The sequence below is a fragment of the Brassica oleracea genome, chromosome C4 (assembly GCF_000695525.1).
Source record: "Brassica oleracea var. oleracea cultivar TO1000 chromosome C4, BOL, whole genome shotgun sequence".
NCBI lineage: Eukaryota > Viridiplantae > Streptophyta > Magnoliopsida > Brassicales > Brassicaceae > Brassica > Brassica oleracea.
This window is the reverse complement of record NC_027751.1, coordinates 20,459,310-20,478,925: the sequence shown is the minus strand read 5'-3', so window position 1 is coordinate 20,478,925 and position 19,616 is coordinate 20,459,310. Positions and strand designations below refer to the sequence as shown.

At 38.7% G+C, this 19,616-nt stretch overlaps 2 protein-coding genes, 1 long non-coding RNA gene and 1 pseudogene across 3 annotated transcripts; 1 reads left to right on the top strand and 3 right to left on the bottom strand.

The window, feature by feature from the left end:
* Positions 1–795: 795 nt before the first annotated feature.
* LOC106340267 lies at positions 796–10,009 on the top strand (annotated as a pseudogene).
* LOC106340268 lies at positions 1,802–2,919 on the bottom strand. Its single transcript, XR_001269347.1, has 4 exons — positions 2,758–2,919; positions 2,606–2,671; positions 2,328–2,407; positions 1,802–1,977 (listed from the first exon to the last, which is right to left on the bottom strand). It is a non-coding gene; the product is annotated as an uncharacterized LOC106340268 (long non-coding RNA).
* Positions 10,010–13,951: 3,942 nt separating the features above from the next.
* On the bottom strand, positions 13,952–14,626 carry LOC106337169 (ferredoxin, leaf L-A). Its single transcript, XM_013776227.1, has one exon. The coding sequence runs from the start codon at positions 14,555–14,557 to the stop codon at positions 14,111–14,113; it is 447 nt and encodes a 148-aa protein (XP_013631681.1). The 5' UTR covers positions 14,558–14,626; the 3' UTR covers positions 13,952–14,110.
* A 319-nt stretch (positions 14,627–14,945) lies between these two features.
* LOC106342838 (transmembrane 9 superfamily member 1-like) lies at positions 14,946–19,405 on the bottom strand. Its single transcript, XM_013781878.1, has 12 exons — positions 19,141–19,405; positions 17,976–18,168; positions 17,782–17,886; positions 17,453–17,470; positions 17,265–17,362; positions 17,030–17,182; positions 16,727–16,861; positions 16,417–16,583; positions 16,202–16,296; positions 15,728–16,101; positions 15,378–15,651; positions 14,946–15,295 (listed from the first exon to the last, which is right to left on the bottom strand). Exons 1-12 carry the CDS (start codon positions 19,243–19,245, stop codon positions 15,228–15,230), a joined length of 1,785 nt encoding a protein of 594 aa, XP_013637332.1. The 5' UTR covers positions 19,246–19,405; the 3' UTR covers positions 14,946–15,227.
* Between the last annotated feature and the right edge of the window lie 211 nt (positions 19,406–19,616).

Genomic DNA, 19,616 nt, shown 5'->3' with positions numbered 1-19,616 from the left:
TCTTAACATCAGACAATCCAATAAACGGTTGAATCCTCTAGACCCCTAGTTCCAGTTTACAATGGATGAACTAACTAACAATCAAGACTGAAACAGACACAATTCAAACAGACAGATCATGATTCGAAATCTAAACTAACATAGGAAGAATTCTACACTTGTACGGGATTTACGGAATAGACCCTCACCTTAGCCACTGGCAGGAAATAAACAACGGAAGATGCGGTCAACTGAGGTCAGCTGCAACACGACAATCAACGACTTAGGCTCAGATTCTCCAAAAATAAAGTTTCCTAAAATGGAACTTTTCCAAAAAATGGAACCTTTCCTAAAATGGAAACTTTCCAAAAATAGAAACTTTCCTAAAGTAGAAACTCTCCTAAAATAACAACCTTTCTAAAATAGATTTCTGTAACTAGAAGTAAGGAGGCGACAAACTTACTAGAAAAATCCGTCGGAAGCTCGTCCAGAAATCCCGCCAGAAGCTCGCCCAGAAATCTCGCCGGAAGCTCAACCGAAAATCCCACCGGAAAAATTCACTAGTGACTGGTCGTCGAATAATTCAACAACAACTCGTCACACGCAAAGAAATACTTTGACTTAATGAAAATAAAGAGAAATAGTGGAGTTTCTTATATAAGGGAAGGGAAGAGATGTAGTTTATCTAAACTTTCAATGTGGGACAAAATAAAAAGAAGGATTTTGGATTTTAATTAATAAAAACAAATGGACTTTCTCACATTGGGTCACGGTCGTTACAATTACACTCTCTTTCATTCATGTCTTTGGAGTTTACGAGAATACTTCTTCTTACGCTAACTTTTTCATGATCCCGACGAAATCTTCTTGGTCACTCAATGTTCTCCATCGATGTTCGATAATCTCAGATACTATTTCCAATTATTATTATTTTTAATTTGAATTTTGTGAAACTGACTATGGGTTTTAATGTTTAGGTTATTTGGAAACTGTTTCCTCTATACTTGTTTGGATCAGATAAAGATTCTCTCTCAGGTATACTTCATCGAACACAACGTCAACGATCTCCTTTGAAATAAAGATTCATATTTTGACCATAAAAAGAAAAAGATTAAAACTATTTTTTTCTCCCTTCACAAGTCTTTGCATGTTGTTTGAAGTTTCCTACCTTTTTTTTAGGTAACAAGAAGTTTCATACTTTGTCCACAAAAAAGAAAAGATTGAGTGTTTTTTTCTCCTCACTCCAAAATCTTTGCATGTGATTTGAAGTTTGAATGAGTAGAAAATCAAAGAACAAGTACTTTTGTTCTGATATGTTTGGTTTTGTTGCAATGGGTCATCTGTTTACAGCAACAGACTCCATCTTGCAGGTAGTTCCTCAGACAATGATGGCTGCTTCTTCATCAACCATCCTTTGCAATGCAGGCGAGTCTGACCTTTGTCGTGACGACTCCACTGCGTTTCTGCTTAAGTTAGTAGCCATTGCTTCCATTCTCTTAGCCGGAGCTGCAGGTGTATCTAGGGATGTTAAAACGGGCTACTCGGACCCGTTTAGACCCTGTCCGTTTAACACCCTGCCCGTTTAGACCCTGTAACTTTAAGCCCGTTTACTTACATACCTTTTTAAACCCGTTTAATTTTAAACTCGTTTAGTTTTAAGCCCATTTATTTGGTACGGCCCGTTAGACGCGTTTATGTTTATGGCTTTTTTTTTTTGGTGTAATGGTTTTTTTCTCTTCTAAATGCAGTTTTAATTTTTTTTTTTAAATACCATGTTTTTAAATACAGTTTTGATTGATTATTTCACCTGTTTAATAACATGTAATGAACCTGATTTCTGATACTCAGAAAGTGAAATACAACAAACCATAGAGAATCTGAAAATACATAAAGTTTACTTATAAAGAAACTGCAAACCATAGAAAAATAAGATAGAAACCAACTTCAACCTCCTCCTTTGATCTCAAACCAACAACCCTTTCTCCATCTTCTTGTTATCTGAAAATATGCCAAACCAAAACATGAAAAGAATACATTTATTCGAATATCTAAGTAAGGAACATCACAGGCGAAGATAAACAGTGAGATAACAGCTAGCAATCATAAAAAAAAACAATGAAAAGAATCCACCTTTGGAATCACTAAACAGACGATTACTAAAAACCTCTTATTAGCGATGAACCACAACTAAGCTAGGTACACAGCAGAGTTCAAATTCAAAAAACACCTTCAAGAACACACAGTTTAAGTACCAAGAACTTCAGACAAGCCAACACATATAATATATAACACACGGTGCCTAAATAACCCACAAGTAAATATTTTTGAACATGGTTTGTTGGTTATACCTCTGGCTGTTTTTTCTATTGAGGTGTGGACTCTGAAGGATAATTATTGCCTTGAGTAGAAGAAGTACCACGTTCTTGGCCTGTACCGAAGAGAAACACGTGGCTCAAACATTGTATCAAAATCTGAAGAAACTGAATCTGAAGAACGAGATGGGTAATAATTCACTCAATCAACGAATCTCAATAAAGAAAAAGAAGAATCAACAAAATAACAACACTTCAATTCTGTGGAGAAGGAAAAAAAAAGACAGACACACGGATGAGTTTATGGTGCTTACAATTGAAGCGAAGATAGAGTTTCGGGACTCAGATTGAGTGGTAGTGAACGCGAGAGAAGAGGACTCCTGCAACCCAGAATCAAAATCAGAAGAAGAACTGTTTTAGAGATTACTGTTGAAGAAGATGAAAAAATGTCAAAACAAGCGGTTACCTTAGCTTAGTGAAGAAAATCGAAAGGACCCTTTTCTCGATTTCTCAAAGTTAGATTCGTATAGTTTTTCCAGATTTCATCTACTATGATGAGTTTGAGCCTTTGATGTAGAAAACCTAAAAAAACGGCGTTGTTTCATATTTTGTAGAGGAAAAAAATAAATAAATGGGGTACCCGTTTATACTTGAGGTGTGCCCGTTTATATAAACGGGCCTTAAAGGGTAAACCTTGTTGAACCCGTTAATTTTTTACATATAAATAAACGGGTACGGGTTCTACCGTTTAAACCCCGCCCGTCAAAGCCCGCGGGCACCTTACCCGTTTTAACATCCCCTAGGTGTATCTATACCACTCGTCGGGAGAAACCGCATGTTCCTTCAAACAGACAGTAGTCTCTTTGTGACTGCTAAAGCCGGTGTGATCCTAACGACCGGGTTTGTTCACATGTTAGCCGGTGGCACGAAAGCTTTGAACAACCCTTGGCCCCTTGCTTACCGGAGTTCCCTTGCTCTAAGTTTCCTTTCCCTGGGTTCTTTGCCATGCTTGCTGCTTTGATCACTCTGCTTGTGGATTTCTGTTACAGGCTGGAGACTGGGTCGCCCAAATGGTTGTTGGAGGTTCAAATCGGATCAACCAAAGATGTGACCGGTTAGTCGATATGGTCTGAAATCGATTGTAAACCTGAAACAAAAGCAAAACCAATGAGATGCGGTTTATGATATGAATAAAAGAAACAAATCAAAGAGATAGAAAGGATAGATATGGCGGAATCAAGCTGCTGGATGTGTATCACTCTCAGCTTGATCAAATGATGGATTGAAGTGGATTTGCGGATGAATGTTTGATTGAATCTCTCAATCTGATGGAATGATGGATCGAATTGATTGACTCTTTCAATCTGTGTACTGAGCTTATTTGATTTGCACAAATAAACTAGATTCACGAAATCAATAGAACAACAAAGAATCTCTCTTTGAATCCTAAAGACCGATATTTTATACAAAGAACAATCTTTGATAAAAACTGAATAAACTTTTTACTAACTTGGTGATTGAAGGTGTAGGTAAGCTTCTTGGGAACATATTGAATGCTGAAGACTTGGCCGAAATCTTTGTAGTCTTGGCTTGAAAAGACCTGTTGGGAATTGATGGCCAATAATTCCAAAAATAGCTCCAAAGATGGCAAGTCTGATCTTGCTTGAATCTGTGTGCTCTGGTGAGTGCTGGTGCATCTTAAGACTCTTAGACAAGTAAGGAATGCTTCCAAAACGCTGCAGCTTTGATGGCTTGGTCGTTCGTCACTTATTCTCCAAAGTGGGGATGCATCAAATTTAGGAAAGTTCTTAAACAATAAGATCCTCCTGATCATGTGGGCTCTGGTGCATGGTAAGAACTCTTCTACTCCTTCTGGATTGTTGGATATACTTCTCAGATGCTTAGAAACCTCTCCTGGTCGCCATTGTTTGGTTTGACTAAGATTGAACCGGTGAGACTCCAAATTAGGTAATTGCAGAACTGGATTGACCGGTTTAGGGAACTGGGCCATAACTCCATATTTCCGTGGACTTTTCTCCTCATTCTTGGCTTGTTGGAAAGCTAATAGATCCATATTGAAGTCCATGCGTTTTTTTGGGTCGTAACGCTTCTTTAGTGGGTTTGAAACAACTTCTAAACTCGGATATTCGCAGATGGACTGGCTGGATAACCTCCAGTTTGTAAAATTCATATCTTCTTGGTCCGAGTAGATTTGAAGATGATTCCAACTTTTCTTGACTCCTTGTTGAGTGTAGAATGCATGAAAATTTGTTTCATGGCAAAATTACTCCTGGTTGGTTAGATACGACGTTTTTATTGAACACATCTCCTGGTTGGTCTTTTGGTTAGCCGATTGGTGCAACTGATTGGCCTCTGGTTCAACTACTGATTTGATGGCCGCATCATACCCTCCCCCTTGAAAAAGTTTCGACCTCGAAACTGGATAATCTGTACCAAGATAGAGCAAGTCAGGTTTCATCCTCCTTTGAGATTCTAGGACCTTACCTTGGTATTTGATCGGTTTGATCTTTGATGGCACATCTGGTGGTTCTCCTTTGGGTAGGAGCGACATCACTACTCCTCTGTTTTGGTCTGGCACTCTGATGAGTGGTTCTTGATCTCCTGGGTCGTATGGAATCAAGAAGTTTCTTGTGGTAACTTCTTGTTTTACTTTGGCATCTAAACACCTTGTAATCTCCTTGTGTTGATCATCAATGTGATCACTTGCTTCTGTTCCTGAAATAAATTCGACACTTTTGGCAGTAAACAAGTGTATTTTATCTGGGTTTGAAATCTTATAAATAGGACAAGTAAAGTTTAGATTTACCAAAATGGTTTCAGCAACTTGAAGAATGATCTTCTTCATTGGACAAGAGTGCTCATTATTCTTCTGAACCCTAGGTTCCAAACTTGGGCTTCCTGTACCAAGAACACACATATTAGTTTTACTAATTGTATCTTGGTCATGGGTCATACCTGGTATAGTGCTGGTCGGATTGGCCAGTATGGATGCCTTGGAATCGATCTCCTTAGGCAACATGTGTCGCCTTATGTCTTGAGATTTATTCTGGTCCATCACGAGGGTTTCTCCTGGTGGTTCTTCTTTAATGGACTCATGCTCCTTAGAACCTGTATTAACACTTTTTGGCATAGACAAGTGCATTATACAAGCATTGGAAACCAACAAATCAGATTGAATTAAACTATCACTTATTTTTGAAATTTCAGTTTTCTCTCCTGGTGATGTTTCTTTCAATTTCTTAGATGGACAAACAGCAGCAAAGTGTCCACGTCTATGACATCTATAACATGTCTGATCTTTAAAAATTTTAGAGTTAGATAACTTACCTTGGCTTCTTATGTCCTTTTGTTGGTTGAGAGTTTCTTTAGACCTTTGACATACTTCTTGTATCCCTTGTGATCCCATCAAAAGTGTAGGGATTGGTCTCTCTTGAAACTTCTCTGTTTGGGGACGACCTCATAGCTCCTTTGTGGGGTGTAAGGACACTTGATGTCACCTTCTTGGGCTTAAGGTCGTGAGCACTCATAGGCATAGAAGCAGATTCTGGTTTTAAGCTAGACACCTCTCTCCTTAATGTTGCTTGGTAATGGTGCTTTGATGTGGTGCTTGTCCAGCCTTGATACTTCTTGGCTGGAGAAAGTTTCTCAACCTCCTCTGGCTTCTTTGAAGTAGACAATGACTTCCTTGGATCAGGACAGTGGGCGTGCCTCTTCTCAGCAGCTGGTCTTGGCTTTGGTGTTGACATTGAACTCCACCGATTTTCTTGGTACATAGGCCTTGTGAGAATTTTGTTGCTGGCCCTGAGCTTTCTTACAAACTCTTATACATGTGTGCCTTAAGATCTCCCCAATTGAGTACTGGATTAGAGTAGTAAGTCTGGGCATCTTCTTGTTTCCACCAAGTGTAAGCCTTTCCAATAAGCATATCAAGGGCATATGATAGCTTATCTTCCTTAGGGATGTTCTTTGCTCGCAGCCACTGCTTCATATCATCCTCCCATCTTGAATAGACTCCAGGGTCCATGCTAGAGCCTGAAAAGACTAGATAATCAGGTGTGTTCCCACGTTCTGTTCTGGATTGCTTCTTTGTGGCAGCTGTGTTGATTGAGCTTTTCTAGTGGTGGTGGGTTTGGATCGGCCTGGTACTTTGTATGGAGTAACTCCATAGCTGGCTGGCGTCAGTGATTTCTTGAGAGGATTGCAACCCTGGGTAGGATATGGATCACATTCATCTTCCTCTCCCATACTGATTTCAGAATCAGTGTCAATGCTCCATGATTTGTTTTCTCAGCAACCTCCTTTCTTGTTAAATCTTGTGTTGCCTTGAGAGTGATCTGGTGGTTCAGGTTCAGGACTTTTTTTTTTTTTTTTGATTAAACTGGGGGTATCCCAGGCCCATGGAGAGGCCCAGACTAATCCCCAAGGGGAGGTGCAGCCCACAGACAGACTCTCTCTCCGGGTATTCAAATGAGCCCTAAAGCATAGGCACATATCCGTGTTAGGTGACCAGGATAATTGTGACTTAGTTTCGCGCAGCAGGTTGATCGAACCTAAAACGTGTTGGCTTCTCAGTCTCGTCTCCTTACCACTCGACCACAATCACCCGGTCGGTTCAGGACTTTCTTCACCAGGGTCGTCTCCATACTCTGAACTAGAGTATTCATCAGCAGAACACGACCTTTCACAGCCATCCCCCTTACTGGACCATGCTTGGTCGGTTTCATCAATATTGTAGTCTTGGCTTGAATCAAAAGAGTCTTCTTCTTCTGAGTAATATTCCATGGTTTCTCCTATGTATTTTCTCAATGTTTACCTTGCACAAACAAAGTGAAGAAGAATCAATTTGTGCCTTATCAAAACAAGGAAAGAAGAATAAAAAGAGAATGGAAACTTTGTATTTTTTTTTTGAAATTTTGTTTATGAAAACAAATGGAAATATTCACAAAACTTTTTTTTTATCAATGAAAGCACGAAATTTATAAAGGAAAACAAGATAAATACTTTTTTTTTTTGGTTTTTAAATTTATCGAAACAAGGAAAAAACAATTTTTTTTAAATGCAAATGAACCGAAAAAAGAAACTAGGAAATGAGCTAATGCAAAAAGACTAAATGTTTTTAATTTTAAGGATGCAACATAAATGAGAAAAATTCAAAATGAGAAATTTTATGGTATGCAAAATTAAATATGGAAAGGGGAGCTGGGGGAAATGAAGGCAGACAACTAGACTAATATGTCAAAGGAATTTTGTGGATCAAACTAACAAAACTCTTTCTCTTTTTAATTTTCTTTTCTCAAGAACACAAAATGCAGAAATTCAAACTTGAAGCAAATAACAATTTTTATGGCTTTTTTGGATTTTATAAATGAAAACTAGCAAGGAATGAAAAGAACAAAGATAGATATGGATTGATATCACCTGATATAGGAGCTTTAAGCTCTGATACCAAATGTAAGCTCTGATACCAAATGTTACAGGCTAGAGACTGGGTCGCCCAAATGGTTGTTGGAGGTTCAAATCGGATCAACCAAAGATGTGACCGGTTGGTCGATATGGTCTGAAATCGATTGTAAACCTGAAACAAAAGCAAAACCAATGAGATGCGGTTTATGAAATGAATAAAAGAAACAAATAAAAGAGATAGAAAGGATAGATATGGTGGGATCAAGCTGCTGGATGTGTATCACTCTCAGCTTGATCAAATGATGGATTGAAGTGGATTTGCGGATGAAGGTTTGATTGAATCTCTCAATCTGATGGAATGATGGATCAAATTGATTGACTCTCTCAATCTGTGTACTGAGCTTATTTGATTTGCACAAATAAACTAGACTCACGAAATCAATAGAACAAAAAAGAATCTCTCTTTGAATTCTAAAGACCGATATTTTATACAAATAACAATCTTTGATAAAAAATGAATAAAATTTTTACTAACTTGGTGATTGAGGGTGTAGGTAAGCTTCTTGGGAACATCTTGAATGCTGAAGACTTGGCCGAAATCTTTGTAGTCTTGGCTTGAAAAGAGCTGTTGGGAATTGATGGGCAATAATTCCAAAAATAGCTCCAAAGATGGCAAGTCTGATCTTCCTTGAATCCGTGTGCTCTGGTGAGTGCTGGTGCATCTTAAGACTCTTAGACAAGTAAGGAATTCTTCCAAAACGCTGCAGCTTTGATGGCTTGGTCGTTCGTCACTTATTCTCCAAAGTGGGGATGCATCAAATTTAGGAAAGTTCCTAAACAATAAGATCCTCCTGATCATGTGGGCTCTGGTGCATGGTAAGAACTCTTCTACTCTTTCTGGATTGTTGGATATACTTCTAATATACTTAGAAACCTCTCCTGGTCGCCATTTTTTGGTTTGACTAAGATTGAACTGGTGAGACTCCAAATTAAGCAATTGCAGAACTAGATTGACCGGTTTAGGGAACTGGGCCATAACTCCATATTTCCGTGGAATTTTCTCCTCATTCTTGGCTTGTTGGAAATATAATAGATCCATATTGAATTCCATGAGTTGTTTTGGGTCGGAACGTTTCTTCAGTGGGCTTGAAACAACTTCTAAACTCGGATATTCGTACATGGACGGGCTGGATAACTTCCAGTTTGTAAAATTCATATCTTCTTGGTCCGAGTAGATTTGAAGATGATTCAAACTTTTCTTGACTATTTTTTGAGTTTAGAATGCATGAAAATTTTTTTAATGGAAAAATTCCTCCTGGTTGGTTAGATACGACGTTTTTATTGAACACATCTCCTGGTTGGTCTTTTGGTTAGCTGATTGGTGCAACTGATTGGCCTCTGGTTCAGCTACTGATTTGATGGCAGCATCAATTTCATGGGTACTCAGTACTATGAGAAGAAGCAAGAGAGGGAAGCTACTCATCAGTCTGATGAACAGTCTCCAGGGAGTATTGTTGTCCCTGTGGTTGCGGATGGAGTGAATGATGATAAAGTATTTGGAGAAGAAGACAGTGGCGGCATTCACATTGTTGGCATTCATGCTCATTCTGCTCACCATACACATTGCCACCTTCAAGGCCATGGTTCGTGTGATGGATACCATAAACTCGACATTGGTCATGCTCATGACCATGGACACTCGCACGGAGGTTTGGAGCTTGGAAGTGGAGCAAGGCATATCGTTGTTTCTCAGGTACAAATCTCTGTTTCCTGATTCTTAATTCTTGTATAGTCTCAAATGTAAGCTCAAGATTAGTCTCACTTTATTAACATTGTTAGGTTTTGGAGCTTGGAATCGTGTCACACTCCATTATCATCGGTATATCACCTGGATTATCTCAATCTTGATGGACAATCCGGCCTCTAATAGCAGCACTATCGTTCCACCAATTCTTTGAAGGTTAGCTCTTGGTGGATGTATCTCCCAAGCGCAGTTCAAGACCAACTCAGCGACCATAATGGCTTGCTTTTTCGCCCTCACAACACCTATAGGGATCGGTATTGGCACTGCAGTGGCGTCTTCTTTCAACTCTCATAGCGTTGTAGCGCTGGTCACAGAAGGTATCTTGGATTCTCTGTCGGCAGGGATACTTGTGTACATGGCTTTAGTGGATCTCACAGCTGCTGATTTCTTGAGTAAGAGGATGAGTTGTAACTTTAGGCTTCAAATAGTTTCTTATATGATGTTGTTCCTAGGAGCTGGACTCATGTCTTCTCTTGCTATTTGGGCTTAGATTCTTTTCTTGCTGCTAGGTACAAATAATATGTATAGTTGTAGAATAATCAATATCGAATGTATTTTCTTGATTCTTCGAACGCGGAATGCTTGGCAATGCTTGGCAACAGAAGTTGATGTTGAGTGTAGTGAATCGCACTCTCAAACTCAGTATATTGAGTTTGTATTTAATTATTTTGTAATGACCCAAAATGGTAGCTCATTTCTTTTACCTATATAGGTAGTTTAACCTCTTCTCTTTTTCTTCATCCAGTCAAAGCAATACATTGCCATGGACCAGTTGTTGTTGAATTACCCAATGCCCAGCGAATTTTCTTGAAAGTTTTTAAGCGATTTTCTTGACGGGTTTCTTGGCGGATTTCGACGAGTTTCCGGCAAGTTTTCAGCGTTCCAGTAAGTTTACCGCCTCCTATTATATTTTTGAAAACTTTTTATTTCAAGAAAGTTTCCATTTCCAAAATTTTATATTTTAAGAAATTTTCATTTTTGAAGGTTCTATTTTTTAGAAATTTTATTTTCAAAGACACTATATGCAAACCTTTCATTTTTATGTCTTACATCATCCCATCTTTTTATTGATCATTTCCAACCAGTGGCTAAAGGTGAAGGTTAGATTCTCTCTACTCTGTTTAGAATTTTTAATTAATTTAGTTCTGAATATGTTTTTTCTCTACGAATTAAACATGTTTGGATCTATTTTACTTATTTTATTCTTTGCTTAAACAGAATATATAAATTTGGAAGATTCTGAGTGTTGAATAATTTGATTGATGTTAAAAGATTGTTATATATATATGTATACATATGGTATGAGATATAAGATTTATCAACCGAATACTGATGTAGTTTTTGGAGTGTAATGAAAATATGTCTTCATCTAAACTCAACATCAACCCTAAGTTATATTCCTTCTATTTGCATGTGTGTGTTGAGGCTTAGTGTTTTTCAAAATTCAAATTTAAGATTTTTTATTTATTTCTTTTAATCTTAGCCACAAAATCAAAATGGTCTTACCTTTCTCTTATCTATTTTATCATATCTTTGAGGTGCGACAGAGTGTATAAATCGAAACAGAAAGTTATACCAGCGCAAAGAAGGGTTGGATCGGTAATAACGAGTATAATAAGGTTGCGACCTAGGTGTGGTTGACATTATCTTTTGAGAAACTCATGGAGTCAAATTGAGAGCTGGCTGAGACTATATGCTGTTGAGATAAGCCTGAAGATTAAGGAAACTTGAGGAGCAAGTAAAAGACCTAATCCTATTATGATGGTATTAATAATATATTTAGGAGTTATCTAGATATATTTATGTAATAGGATTAGGAAGTTATAATCTCTATATAAAAGATATGTCAAAGAGTGGCATAACTTGAGAGTTAGAGATTGAGAGTTTGTGAACTTAAGTTTTTGAGTGAGTTTTCTTAAGCATTAATAAAGAAGAGTTAGTTCTTTATATTGACATACTTTCAATCTTTGATTCTAGATTTGGTATCAGAGCATATGAAAGATGAGTGGTGAAATCATAGCAATGGATACAAAACCAAAAGAAGGAGGAGGAACCTCTATTAAGTGTCTGATGCTTACTGCAACGAATTATACGGTTTGGGAAATAAGAATGAAGACCTCTTTAAAGGTGCATAAGGTCTGGAAAGCTGTAGAAGAAGAAACTCCCGACGGAGACAAGAAAAACATGGCCATAGCTCTTCTCTTCCAATCTATACCAGAGGTGTTGATTCTGCAAGTGGGCGAACTTAACACGACAAAAAAAGTATGTGAAGCCATTAAAACTCGACATGTTGGGGCAGAAAGAGTCATGGAGGCAAGGCTGCAGACATTAATGTCTGGTTTCGAAAGACTAAAGATGAAAGACACAAAGAAGATCGATGACTTTAGCGGCAAGTTATCCGAGATTGCATCAAAATCTGCAGCTTTAGGGGTGAGTATAGAAGAATCTAAACTAATGAAGAAGTTTATGACAAGTCTTCCACGAAGAAAGTTTATACACATCGTTGCCTCTCTTGAACAAGTACTCGACCTTAACAAAATGACGATCAAGAAAAATTGATGTATGCAAACTCTGAATCGCAATCCACGCACCCTAACCGTGAGTACAACAGAAACTCTCGGGGCAGAGGACAAGGAGGAAGGTCATATTACAGAGGACGTGGAAGAGGACGATATAATGGAGACAGAGATACGTCGAGAGTCATGTGTTATGACTGTGATAAGCTAGGACATTATGCCACAGATTGTCCTGATCGTCTTCTGAAGCTCCAAGAAGCCCAAGAGAATGAAAATAATGATACACAAGACGCAGATGAGTTGATGATGCATGAAGTGGTGTATCTCAATGAGAAAAACTGCATACCTGAAAAGTACGAGACACATGCGGATACTGCAGACATATGGTACCTAGATAACGGAGCCAGTAACCATATGATGGGAGATACTTCTCTGTTTTGGATAATACAGTCATAGGAAAGGTGAGATTCGGCGATGATTCGAAGATTGATATAAAGGGAAAAGGTACTATCTCTTTAACATATATGAATGGAGAAGCAAGAAGGATGAATGATGTGTACTTCATTCCCGATCTGCGGAGTAACATTATAAGCCTTGGTCAAGCAACAGAGTCGGGTTGTGACATAAGACTGAAAGATGATTATCTAACGATGAGTGACCAGCAAGAAAAGCTTCTTCTGACGGCTAAAAGATCAAAGAATCAACTTTATAAAGTGCGTATGGGAATCAGAGATGCAACACTTCACTAAAGTAAGATAAGCGAGTCAAATAGGTGGCACTACAGACTTGGACACATCAACACTGCTGCGATGAAGTTGATGATACAAAAGGAACTATTTATTGGGGTCCCAAGCGTTAATGTCAAAAAGGAATTGTGTTCATCATGCTTACTTGGAAAACAAGCAAGGAAGGTGTTCCCACAGTCAACGATGTATAGAGCAACCAGACCACTCGAGCTAGTACACGGAGATCTCTGCGGACCTATTGCGCCAAGTACTTCAGGTGGAAAACGATACATATTTGTGGTTATTGATGATCATACTCGATATATGTGGTCAATCCTACTTAAGGAGAAAAGTGAAGCATTCGGAAAATTCAAAAAGCTAAAGGGATTGATAGAGCAAGAAGTTGGAGAAACTATAGCCACATTCCGCTCAGACCGTGGTGGAGAGTTCACCTCTCACGAATTCAATATGTATTGTGAAGACAAAGGTATAAAGAGGCACCTTACGGCTCCATACACTCCCCAACAAAACGGGGTGGTAGAAAGAAGAAATAGGACGTTAATGGAGATGGCAAGGAGCATCCTAAAGCATATGCCAAATTACCTTTGGGGAGAGTCGGTGAGGCACGCAACGTATATCAACCAGATAGCAACAAGGTCTCTGAAGGATCAAACTCCGTATCAAGTCTTGCGAGGCCGAAAGCCAAATCTAAATCATCTTCGTGTCTTCGGGTGTATAGGCTACACCAAAATTGAAAAAGTCCATCTGAAGAAACTAGATGACAGATCGCACATGCTTGTTCATCTTGGAACAAAGCCCGGGTCTGAGGCGTATAGACTATATGATCATGCGACTAAGAAGATTGTGGTGCCTCGGGACGTTGTTTTCAATGAGAAAAGTTTGGAATTGGAAAAAGATCGATGCTGAGCACAAGAACTACAATGATTTTGAGGTGACACTTGGGGAGTTTGGCAATCATGGGATAGCTAGAACAGTTGATGTAACCATTGGTGATCATCAAACAGAGCATCCCGACAACAAAGACAACGAGAGTGATCATGTAGTAGCAGATGACAATATACCAAAATTTCATCAAAGGTGCACCACAAAGTACAATCATCAAAGAAACTGTATTTTCAAATGTTTAAGTTTGGATTGCATCAAAAGTTTTCCCGAATTTGCATGATCATAAGTTTTAAACAATTATCCATTGATATTACCAAAAGGTGGGCGAAACCAAGATCGATTACAACAGACAACAATAGATTTTACTAAGTAGCAACAAACTCAACCCAAAATGTAAAGACAATGATTATGAAACCATCAAAAGCATGTTGTGGAGCTTTGGTTTTAAACAATGTCATCTTCTCTGTGGGTCTCAATGGTAACATCAGAAGTAGGATAAGCCGCACAAGTGAGAACGAATCCTTCCGCAATCTGGTCATCATCGAGGAAACTCTGGTCAGACTGGTCAACAGATCCAGACACAACTTTACCTGCACAGCTCGAGCAGGAACCAGCACGGCAAGAGTAAGGCAAGTCGATTCCGGCTTCCTCAGCAGCGTCTAGGACGTAGACGTCGTCGTCGCACTCAACCTCTTGCTCTCCTTCAGGAGTGATGAACTTGACCTTGTATGTAGCCATGGCGATGACGCGTCCACCACGTGCGGTGCCTGATTTGAGACCGAAGAGGGATTGAGTGTTGGCTAAGGGGAGGGAACGGAGGCTGATAGGAGCTGTTTGACGACGAATGAAGGATGTTCCGACGATGGCGCTTGAAAGAGCTGTTGAGGCCATTTTTTATGTGCTTAGAAGACTTGAGGTGGTTTCTTTGTGAGTTATGGCTTGTGGAAATGGTGTGGAGTGTGTGAAGAAGATTAAAAAGGTGGGATGGTTGTGGAATCCTATCTTCCACGTGGCGCTAAACGTGTGGATTATTGGATTATACTTGGTGAATAGTGATTTGTTTCCTTTTTGTGTGTGTGATTGTGTTTAACACACTGCGCTATCTTGTTGAGGCGAGTTATACGTTTGCTTTACGACAGCTCACAGTCTCGCATATTCGATTTCTTGTTTGTATCTAAATTAAACAACTGGGCATATGATTTACAAATAAATTATTATTTATGATTTCATTTTCCGCGAACAAGTTTTGGGCGTTAATTGGGATTACGGGACAAGAAAATACGTTTTCAATCTTTTTCTTGCGGTTATAATTTTTAAAATAAAATTAGAAAATTGGGTTTTCTGGTGGCTGGCTAGCAGACTATAAAGACAATAGAACCAGCAAGTATCTCTGAATCCTAAAATAAATATAAATTTTTGATTACCATATAACCTCTTTCTCCATTCATTCTCAACTTTCCCTTGTGTATAATAACCTAGAAGATTCTTTCTAACAGAATTAACTGCCTCCAAGAACATTCCACGATCCATCTTTACCGCGTTTTTGGTTCGGTCACTCTCTCTAGTCGCACTTGATGTTTCTATAGATCCTTCTCACAAACAGATTTGATCCTAAGAACCCCACAGCTCCTGCACAATTTTTTCCCAGTTACCAAACAATCAAACCAATGCCACTTTTGAAGTGAGATGAGAGAGTGAAGAACAAACTAACCGCAAAGGATTCCGAGGCCCAGACAGAACATCAAGGTGTATCCGAAGTAGAAGCTGGTCTGGAAAAACCCAAACATCTTCGTCTTTACGTAGTAGTAATAGATCGAGTATAAGTAGACGTAAACCGCGGTAGAAGCAGCTGAGAAGAACGATGTCCATTGCCAGTGATAGTTTTCCGCATTCAGCAAGAAGTATGTTCCCACGATCGTCACACAGACGGTCACCACAAGAAGAATCAAAAAGACAAGCAGCATAAACCCGTACACATAGTATACCTGTCACGAGACATAAAATAGCCATCAAGAAATGAACAGTAAGTTTTGCTCTTTCTACGTTGCAAGAGATTTTTACCTTGTAATTCCAGAAGGATGTGAAGACAAAGTACATTTCAATGAAGATGCTGCCGAAGGGTAAGAGACCTCCCATAAGAGAGACTACTGATGGAGTCAAGTACCACTTTTTCTCAGGGATTGGACGTGGGATTGTCTTAACTCGGCATGGATTGTTTGGGTCACCACTCCAGTATCTACCAACGACTGTCCCGAGGAGGGCAAGAGGGAACGAAATGAAACCCCAAATTACAAAGACGACCACCATTGTTCCGAAAGGAATAGCCGCAAGAGAACCGTAGAAAATGGCGACTGTGTTTAGGACGAATCCAATCCCAAAGCACAAGAATGGGAAGAGGGACGCTGTGAGGATCATGCATTTGATCCAGTGTTTACCTGAACAAACGAGCATAAGAGAAATTTGAGGATGAGTCAGAAGAGGGTATGTTATTGGAAATGTTGCGTGCTGCTTGCAACAAAGAAGGATACAACATACCACCACTTCTCGAGTACATTCCACCGCTCACATAACCAGAGATAAATGACGTCAGAGCGTAGCAAACTATAAAAGTTGTGACGATCGCTCCTCTCCTGAATAAGGTTAATAAGAAGTTTTCATTGCAAGAACGATATTCAGACAAAAGCCAAACTCTTATTCCATGAGAAACAACAAAATGAGAAACTGATTGAAAGTAAGTGTGTAATACATACCCAACATAAAGTGTCCCAATGATTGCCATTAATATGACAAGAAGAACAAGCAAAGCCAACTGGGCACCTGTGCCAACAACTGCCGACAGAAGAACCAGACTACTTGGTGGTCTGAACACATCTCCGTGCACGAGTTTCCATCCAGATTCTTCATTTACATCCCGTTCCTGTGCTCAATAATACAAACCGTCAGAAATTGCTCCACACTCTTGCACTTACAAGGAAGATAAAATTGACGAGTTGACAACATAATAGTAACACTAAAAGAACTTCTGCAGCTATTCTAGATAAGGGGTTGAGGAGACATCACCAAGCTCTCCAGGTCGTCGTCTTCCCGAGCATATTTAGCATAATCATTTCTGAGTGTCCTCATTAATATCATTGAGACCAAACCAGTAAGGAAGATAACCATCATGAACGAGTTAAAGATGGAGAACCAATGGATCTGCATGATAAACGAATCCATTAAAAACCCTTACAAAAAGGTTCCAATAAGAAAAAAATCTTAAGTCAACGTTTTAGCAGTTCCATCAACAAGCAAGAAAAGTGGCATTCAGTCTAATTACGCTAGCAGAAGGATGAAAACGATGAGACATAACAAAACATGATTTACCTGGTGTTCGAAGAACGGATAGTCTAGATAAACATCAAAACGACGAGCAAATGTGACATCGGTTGGGATCCAATTCACAGAATATGTCAAGTCCACCGTCCTCCCTGCTTCTAACGGTATTAGATTATCTTGTGTGAGATTCACATGAATAATCTATGCAAATAAGAAAAAGTCAGATCACAGAAAATTAAATATGAGATCCTTAATACTGCTTAATGGCAAAGAAACAACCAACCTGGTCTTTGTTGTATTTGACATTAATACTCTTATGAGTGTAAAGAGCATGCTTGCCGTTTTCACTTTTTTTTCCAGGAGGCAGCTCGCCCACAAAACCTATAACAACAATGAGATAGTAAAAAATCTATGTCAGGAACTGAAATTAAAATTTTGGTTGTTCAAACTGAATATAAGAAAATATCATACCCCACAAAGGCAAATCATCTGAATTTGCATCCACGTACGCCATAAACATAAAATGCCAATAAGAAGAAAGACAACAGATAAGCAAACGAAGGATGCTAAGAAAATTAGTTAGACCGATACAAGAATAGAGTATTTACGGTGATATTGTAGTATTAGCTCATTTTTAAACAATGTTCATAGCGCAGCAAGTTAAATTCCGTTGATGTACATAGAGACTTTCAATTTCAAATAAACTGACAGTAAAAGCCTTTTACAGTCAAAAGAATCATCAACTTCTTATCTTTGATGCTTCGTCATCAGTTATATGTATAAGTAAATGTGATACATACCCATAAATAACTCAAACCAGTAACTATTTTCGATGGCATCTTTGAAATGCTTGACCTTAGCTTCATCGAGTTCCAACTGACAGATCACGCCTCTGTCAACATTTTCTGGAAGTAAAACAGAAGTGGGGAATGTAAGTGTTGTGTAAACAAGATAACAAAATTTGAAAGAAAAACAAGCATGAGAACTAACATACTCAAGAACTTTATGTCTATCTGGCTGTCGATGAGTTCATTTCCACCAAGGACCTCACCAAGACCACCCCATTTGTGAATGCTATTTTCAGTTTTGCGGCAAAACGGGAGGCTATAATAGTTATATGTTTCTTGTGGATTATTATATGGGCCAACTTTGTTAACCCAAAGCGTAACCTTCTCATCCCCTTGATACTGGAAAAAAAAATCAGAAGAGGCAAATTTAATCACTTGGGGTAAATGAGAACGGACGGAAACACATAAGGGATCAAACGAGAGGAATAAACGAAAACCATAACAGAATCAAATATCAAGCCTAGACCTATATTGGAGCTTTTGTATGTTTGGAAAAGGAGCTTGCAGTCACAAAATAAGGAAGACATCTTTCTTTGGAATAGAAAAGAAACCATTACAATCTTGGAACTGCAACACTGTAATTTCCTCAAAATATAGGACTGTTCTTTAGCAAAGAATATGTTTTCTCTTGTTAGACGCATGATCTGGCTTTATCAAAGTATCAGATCAAACAGAAAAAAGAGAAAAATGCAATTACGATTACTTATTAAAAGAGTGAGCTTCATAAGAAAATCTCAAAGGGAAAGAGGACATCCTGAAGGCAAAGCATTGAATATCCAGATCTTTAAACCTCATTATCCAAAACTGGAAACAACCCTGGTCACTACCTTAGATAGAACAATCAGGCAATCACAATTTAAGTTTAACTCAGAACTATTTGAAGCTAATTTCTCACAGCTCTAAAATCTATCAGATGTAGATAGCATACATAATACATCATCATAACAAGGCACTGAAAGAGCATATTCCAGCCTCACTGCTCTCTACTAAATGTGGCAAATTGAACCTATAATCACACCACAACATCCACTGACAATGATCGTAAACCTAGAACATAAGTTAAGAGTAATGATGAAGGCGATTTGTACATCAAACAGGCATGCGACAAGCACCAACTGGACTTTGTCGATTCAATCAAGGAAAACTAGAAATCATATCTATAATGCTGCAAAAGAAGCAGCTGAATCGAACATCCAATCCCGAACACACTCAAAATTTTACAGATCCGAGCCAAGAAAACAAACCCGTACAACATGCAACAGCGAGATCTACGAGAAAAGAACGGCAGACACTAAAGATTCAAAATCTAACCTTGTGATCTGACTCGGAGGCCAAAGCCGGAGAGAGAAGAAGGAAGACGCATGCGACAGCGGAGTAAACGGAGAAGAGAGAATTAACGGCGGAGGAGGACGACATGTCGGAACCCGGCGGAGGACCAGATCTGAGGGGGAGGCAGAGAAAACGGGGATGGAGATATGTTAGACCAGTGACTCGTCTTGGAGATACGACTCAGGTGGATATCTATATGATGTTACAGTTTTTTCCAATGTTTCCAAAACCATACCGGACATTGACTTGGCATGCTAACTGAGTCAATGGATCGGTCCATCTGGTTCACCGGGTCTTAAATTTTATATCAATTACTAGAATCTAACTAAAATTGATACATAAATAAAATGAAAACTTAAATGTAGTATAGGAATATAATAAAAATTAATTTATTTAGAAAGATATTTTAAAACATAAGATTTTTAATGAAATATTCTTCAATTTACAATTCTTTATTT